Source organism: Antennarius striatus, chromosome 22, assembly GCF_040054535.1.
Source record: "Antennarius striatus isolate MH-2024 chromosome 22, ASM4005453v1, whole genome shotgun sequence".
NCBI classification, from domain to species: domain Eukaryota; kingdom Metazoa; phylum Chordata; class Actinopteri; order Lophiiformes; family Antennariidae; genus Antennarius; species Antennarius striatus.
The window spans coordinates 16711183-16718606 of record NC_090797.1 but is presented as its reverse complement, the minus strand read 5'-3'; the positions used below and the strand labels follow the sequence as shown (position 1 = coordinate 16718606).

At 39.2% G+C, this 7424-nt stretch overlaps 1 protein-coding gene across 1 annotated transcript; it reads right to left on the bottom strand.

The window, feature by feature from the left end:
• Nucleotides 1–3172: 3172 nt before the first annotated feature.
• Nucleotides 3173–6847, bottom strand: LOC137589306 (extracellular calcium-sensing receptor-like). Its single transcript, XM_068306957.1, has 8 exons — nucleotides 6699–6847; nucleotides 6180–6474; nucleotides 5793–6082; nucleotides 5422–5717; nucleotides 5018–5223; nucleotides 4693–4914; nucleotides 4175–4298; nucleotides 3173–4086 (listed from the first exon to the last, which is right to left on the bottom strand). Exons 1-8 carry the CDS (start codon nucleotides 6803–6805, stop codon nucleotides 3173–3175), a joined length of 2454 nt encoding a protein of 817 aa, XP_068163058.1. The 5' UTR covers nucleotides 6806–6847.
• Between the last annotated feature and the right edge of the window lie 577 nt (nucleotides 6848–7424).

The following is a 7424-nucleotide window of genomic DNA, read 5'->3' as shown; positions in this document are numbered from 1 at the left end:
CTTAAAATCTGTGTCGCAGCAGCTTCAGCATTCAGTGGTCACGTGGGCGTCACACGTCACTGGGGCCAAACACAGCTTAGCAGCCATAAGAAACAATGCAATTCTAGACGTGATTAACACCAACAGTACCATGGTTACCTGTGATTAACACCAACAGTATCATGGTTACCTGTGATTAACACCAACAGTATCATAGTTACCTGTGATTAACACCAACAGTATCATGGTTACCTGTGATTAACACCAAAAGTATCATGGTTACCTGTGATTAACACCAAAGGTATCATGGTTACCTGTGATTAACATCAACAGTATCATGGTTACCTGTGATTAACACCAACAGTATCATGGTTACCTGTGATTAACACCAACAGTATCATGGTTACCTGTGATTAACACCAACAGTATCATGGTTACCTGTGATTAACACCAACAGTATCATGGTTACCTGTGATTAACACCAACAGTATCATGGTTACCCGTGATTAACACCAACAGTATCATGGTTACCTGTGATTAACACCAACAGTATCATGGTTACCTGTGATTAACACCAACAGTATCATGGTTACCTGTGATTAACACCAACAGTATCATGGTTACCTGCGTGGTGAACCGTTGTGTCAACAGGACAGCAAAAAGACGCCACTTTCAAATAAATTCACTGTGGAATTAATAACAACTAGAGTTGTTATTAATTCCACACAGTCCAATAGTAATAAATGGCGGTTAGCTCAATGTTAACATGATATGGACAATCCCATTGACGGGCTAGCGCATTAGCATATTTATCGTGATACCTTCACAGAAGGTATTGTGAAGAACCACAGGTCCTTGTCTTTGCGTCTTTTTGCTGTTAATCACAGGTAACCATGATACTGTTGGTGTTAATCACAGGTAACCATGATACTGTTGGTGTTAATCAAAGGTAACCATGATACACACAGTCTTAATCACAGGTAACCATGATACTGTTGGTGTTAATCACAGGTAACCATGATACTGTTGGTGTTAATCACAGGTAACCATGATACTGTTGGTGTTAATCACAGGTAACCATGATACTGTTGGTGTTAATCACAGGTAACCATGATACTGTTGGTGTTAATCACAGGTAACCATGATACTGTTGGTGTTAATCATAGGTAACCATGATACTTTTGGTGTTAATCACGTCTAGAATTGCATTGTTCCTTATGGCTGCTAAGCTGTGTTTGGCCCCAGTGACGTATGACGCCCACGTGACCACTGAATGCCGAAGCTGCTGCGGCACAGATTTTAAGCTTTTTTGATGATGCTACACATATAAAATTTATTTTTTCTTCTTTTTTTCATCTTCTTCTTTTCCTTTCAGCTTTTCCCTTCAGGGGTCGCCACAGCGAATCAATTGCCTCCATCTAGCCCTGTCCTTTGAATCCTCTTCTCTCACACCAACTACCTTCATGTCTTCCCTCATTACATCCATAAACCTCCTCTTTGGTCTTCCTCTAGGCCTCCTGCCTGGCAGTTCAAAACTCAGCATCCTTCTACCAATATATTCACTATCTCTCCTCTGGACATGTCCAAACCATCTCAGTCTGGCCTCTCTGACTTTATCTGCAAAACCTCTAACATGTGCTGTCCCTCTGATGTACTCATTCCTGATCCTATCCTTCCTGGTCACTCCCAGAGAGAACCTCAGCATCTTCATCTCTGCTACCTCCAGCTCTGTCCCCTGTCTTTTCCTCAGTGACACTGTCTCTAGACCAAACAACATCGCTGGTCTCACCACAGTTTTGTATACCTTTCCTTTCATTTTAGCTGAAACTCTTCTATCACACATCACACCTGACACTTTCCTCCACCCGTTCCATCCTGCCTGTACACGCTTCTTCACCTCTTTTCCACACTCTCCATTGCTCTGGACTGTTGAGCCTAAGTACTTAAAATCCTCCACCTTCTTGATCTCTTCTCCCTGTAACCTCACTCTTCCACTTGGGTCCCTATTTTTTATATTGATGAATAACATACTGTATATGTCACTTAAAATTAACTTCACTGTCCCTTTAATGCATTTTGTGTTTACTCGTTCTATATATAGTTCCTTTACTATTGTGATCAAAAGTGTTGAATCTCAATTCTGAGGCTCTTCTGTAAATATTCATTCATAGACTTAAGAATATTCATGTTCTGACTCAGTTCCATAAAAAACTTGTTCTGTAAATAGTTCTCTTACTTTTGTGATCAAAAACATTGATTTGAATGTCAATGTTGAGGCTGTTCTGTAACTAGTTTTAAAATAAACAATAAATATAGCAACTTTTGATCAATACATATCAATTTTAGACTTAAAATAATGTAGCGATTTAAGCCCCACCCATTTCTGGTCAAACCACACCCACTTCCGGTTTAAGCACCGCCCATTCCGAGTACAGATACGGATACAGATAGTGGTGTATTCGCTCATCCCTACCAGCTACACTATGTTGAGGTTATATCACACTCAAATTTAATTGTATCACATATTGTTGCTTTCCATATTTGACTTACATTATTGACAGGCTCCTTACATAACAAGATAGTAAACTTGAAAATTTTCTTGTCGGCTTCCAGACTTTCTACTCTCTCCCTAGAAAATGATTTTCCAATAGAATGTACAGATTAGCAATTGTTGTTCTGTGTTGTGATGACAACCATACATTTTTAACACTACTTTGCCATCATATCCTGAGTCACTTCAAAGTGCTCCAACATGACCCATAGTGTCACTCAAAACTTTGCCATTTCCGACTCTTATTTTGAAAGTTTGTTTTGTGCAGCTTGGAAGAGACCTTGCTTGCTAGCTCAGACCAAACACTGTTTGTCTGTTTGGGCCTCTTCTCTGAGATAGAAGGTGTCTTTTTTTATTTCTAGCTGAAGGCTAAACATTTTGGATTGAATGACCCTACTGTGTAACTCTCTATGTTCCCAACACATTGAGAGAAACACATTCCATACACAATTACTAGATCAAGTACAAAAAAACTTGTTTTTTCGAAGCAGAATAGATAAAGATTTAAGACAACACTCCCTCTCTTGCACAAATACGAACACTTAACCACCAGCAATGAGATAAAATAAGTGTGCATTAAAAAAAACAACAACAACTGTATGTATTCAATTTATATTCATGTGTTTTGACCAAAAAGGCCCCTTAGATGTGTTGGGATTTATTTTTGTTGAAAAACTGTTTCTTTGTGTTTTTGTCCGGTTTAAATAATATGATGAAACACTTTGGAGCAAATATACAGAATATTAATCCGAAACTGGAGGCCAGAATGGCAAATATCTCTACAGCCACAGTAAATTTCCCAGGAGAGCTGACATACGCTGGGATAAAGGTGATCCAGACTGCACAGAATATCAACATGCTGAAGGTGATGAGCTTGGCTTCATTAAAACTATCAGGCAGTTTCCGAGCTAGAATAGCAAGCACTAAGCAAAAGACAGCGAGTAACCCAATGTACCCGAGTACACCCCAGAACCCAACGGCTGAGCCTAAAGCACATTCCAGAATGATTATTTTCTTATATACAGTTAAGTTCTTGATTGGAAATGGGGGGCTAACAACCAACCAAATGGTACATATTAATGCCTGTATAAATGTTATGCAGGCTACAGTTATTCTTTGCTGCAGCGGACCAAACCATTTCATGACATTACTGCCTGGGAGGGTGGCCTTGAAGGCCATTAATACTACAATTGTTTTGCCTAAAACACAAGACATGCAAAGGACAAAGGTGGTTGCAAAGGCTGTGTGTCGCAGCATGCAGGACCAGTCAGAGGGTGCTCCAATGAAAGTTAATGAACTCAGGAAACACAGAGTCAGAGAGAAGAGCAGCAGGAAGCTCAGCTCAGAGTTGTTGGCCTTGACAATCGGGGATGTTCTATGTTGATAGAATAGAACTGCAGTCATGATGCTGAGACAGGCACCACCAACGGAGAACACTGCCAGAATGATTCCTAGGACCTCATCGTAGGAAAGAAATTCAATAGGCTTGGGTAGACAGGTGTAGCTCTCTGCATTAGGCCAGAATTCATGAGAGCAAGGGGTACAATCAAGAGAATCTAAAAAACAAAACAATAAATTACAAATGGAAATTAGTAGTCATATACTGTATGTCATGTAGCATTTATGAAATAGAAACTAAATCACCTGTAGAATTGCTAATCTCTCCATCAGGACATCGCACACAATCATAGCAGCAGATGGGTTTTCCTTTTTGAAGCACTTTACGGGTTCCTGGGTGACATCTGTCACTACACACTGACTTCGGAACCTGGTACATGAATGCAAAGTCAAGAAGATTCAATATTTTATTACAATCAGTAATTATTTAACAAATAATAAAAATTACAATTACAAACTATTTGTCAAAATTTATCTTGTAATAGTCTTGTATCGTAATATTTGTAATTCTTTGTACTAGTTATAAAGGTCTATAGTATTTGATAGTAATGCAACGTAACTATAGAGGGATCAAATGAACAGATTTTTCTATTCTTAAACATATCTTCCAAGAGTAAGATGAAAATAAAATGTACTAAAGGACAAAAATATTTGCAATAACATTGGGAATGGTTCTCTTCACTGTCAGTATAAACTTCTGACAGTGGAAAATTACATCTCTGAGACCTTCAAAACATCGTTTGAATATGCTTAAAACTCCTTACTTTTGTGGCACCCTCCATGAACATGAGGTTCGTATTAATTTGGAACTCCTGACCCGCTGGCAATGACCCATCATAATGTCCCACTGTCACAATCTCAATGCTGCCCGTGTGACTTTTCTGCCAATTGACCAGCTCATATTTGGCCACGGGATCCCCATTTGCATCAAATGACACGTCATAACCGTTTAGGTTAAACTTCACGTTCTTCAAGTGATTAAGGACCTATGAAGTTAAGTATTAGAAAATTAATTGAATGTAGGTATTAAATATACTATAGTTTTACAATTGGAATGTGTTTTTCTGCTTTTTTATAATTTTAACAAACCTCCTTTGTTGATAACTTGTTGTATTTGTCGCAGTGAGTTGATGAATTTGTGTCCGGGCACAATGTGTTATGAAGGGCATGTGCTAATGCATAAACTGCCTTATAGACCATGTTAGTGATTCGAAGTTGAGATGTGTCGGTGTATGGGTTCTGGAGAGTCTGCATGTCTTCAGTTCCATCACACATTCTCTCACCTGTGGCAGTAACTGGACAGAACATTTTTATCTCTTACATTAAAACCATATATTATATATCATAATATAAATAACAACAAAAGAAGGTCAAAATATTTTACCAGACATAATTTCATACAAAACAAAATCCACAAATTAATCTACAGAAAAGTGGGTTTTACTTCTTAATTACTGGTGGACTTTTTACAACAACAGAAACAGGCCTCTCACATGTCCCCAGCCTGCAGTTGAATACAATCTCCCAGAACTCAGTGAGCACTGGGGAAGAGGCCACTTTTGTGGCAGAGAGATCCAGCAGGAAGTCTCTCAATCCAGGGATGACTGATTGCTCAATGCCAAATCCAATAGCTCCTGCACAGAGTCTGTATTTTAGCATCTTTCGGTTGGTGACCCAAGCCTCGGTTCCTACCCATTGTCGGGGTGGAGAAGCCTCACGTGACAGCTCATCCATAAGGAGTTCCAGTTCGAAAGAGGCAATAAATGCCACAACAACTTGAGCTGTTGATCTGTGGAAGACATGCACATGCATTATAACAAGTGACACACGTTGTCACACTTTGACATATCAGTGATATGGACACCTCCGGATAACATCAGCTACTCTCTGGATCTTGCTGCGTGGGTTTGTCGGATGGAAAGACACAGAGTATTCCACACAGATTCCCTCCTTCTGTGCCGTGAGCAGGAAAGATGCCATACCATTGTTGCCATAGTCTGTATCTGACCGGACTGCACCTATCCAAGTCCAGCCAAAATGTTTTACAAGCTTGGCCAGTGCATCAGCCTGGAACTGGTCACTTGGTACAGTTCTGAAGAAATTAGGGTACTGCATCTTATCAGACAGACATGCACAAGTGGCAAAATAACTCACCTAAGTGAAAACATAAATGTGATTATTGAACATGGCAGGCACATGAATCAGTACTAATTTCTATTAAAGACAGTTTGTCAGAAATTCAAAGGCGTACTTGAGGAATGTTGAAGGTCCCAATAATACGTGACAGGATCATAGATCGTGTGGATCCAGATTCACCCACAACTCCCACCACCATACCAGACTGAGAGCAGTTATCACTTGTTTGAAATGCCTGATCCAGGCTATTTGAAAGCTGAAATGCCACATGCACTATTACTGGCACATAGAAGCAGGAGTCATAGATGTGATAACCCAGTTTGACACCGGGCAGTAGCTCGGTGCTGTTGTTAATCTCCTCAATGGCAAAGATCATAGCCTGTGAGAAGCGCAGTTGACGGTAGTCAATGCTGGAAACAGAAACTCAATTGTCAAACATGCATACGATGATGATGATGCACTATTTAAGCAGGTAACATAAGAAAGAGATTTGCAATTTAATATCATGGGTGATAACAGACATTAATCTTGCAACTAAGGCAGCCACAGTTAATGACAAGCAAATGTAACACAAATAAAAGCATTTCAGTAACACACTCTGATACTCTCTCAACAATCACTTCTCCTGACAGACCTCCCTGTGCATGTCGGTGGCTCAGGTACAGTGGTGTAGTTATATCTCAAGGTCTGTTTGTAGAGGTGTATGGCGAAAACACCCCCAATAATGAAGTCTCCATCCATAGAGAATGCTGGCAGGCGAGCGGTACCTTGAGGTTTACATGTTACAGTTGAGGCCTGATTGTTAGTTCCATTAACAATACCCCCAGCAAATCTAGCCTTTTGTTTGAAAACATCTCCATAATATAGATCAAACATGAGCAAACCAACAATTAGAAATGAGATCTCCATCTCTCAATTGTCTACATTTGTGTTTTCATGACTTATATACGTTTTAAGACAACAACTCATCTTCATGTATATTAAAGAGGGAATGCCCATTGGACTTTGATGTCATTTGTTAAGGCCTGTTGAGAATTGTGCCCTCTTTTAACTTACTTTTAACTTTTAACTTTTTTACCAGTGCACCTTGGCTGTGTTTTATTTGATATCACATGGAAATGATAGACACGTTAGTAGGTTGTTCATGTAATCAAATGTGATTTTACTGCATTTGAAATTCTATTAAAATACTATGGTTTCAGTCTTTTGAAAAAAATCAATTTCAAGTCAATTGTTTCATAATTTACTTCACATTTTATTTGTTAAATTACAGGTCATTTTCACGTGGAGAAAATCTTCCTCATTTTATAGATCCAACAGGAAGATTCAAAGTAAAAGATACAATGTCATGATCTCCAAA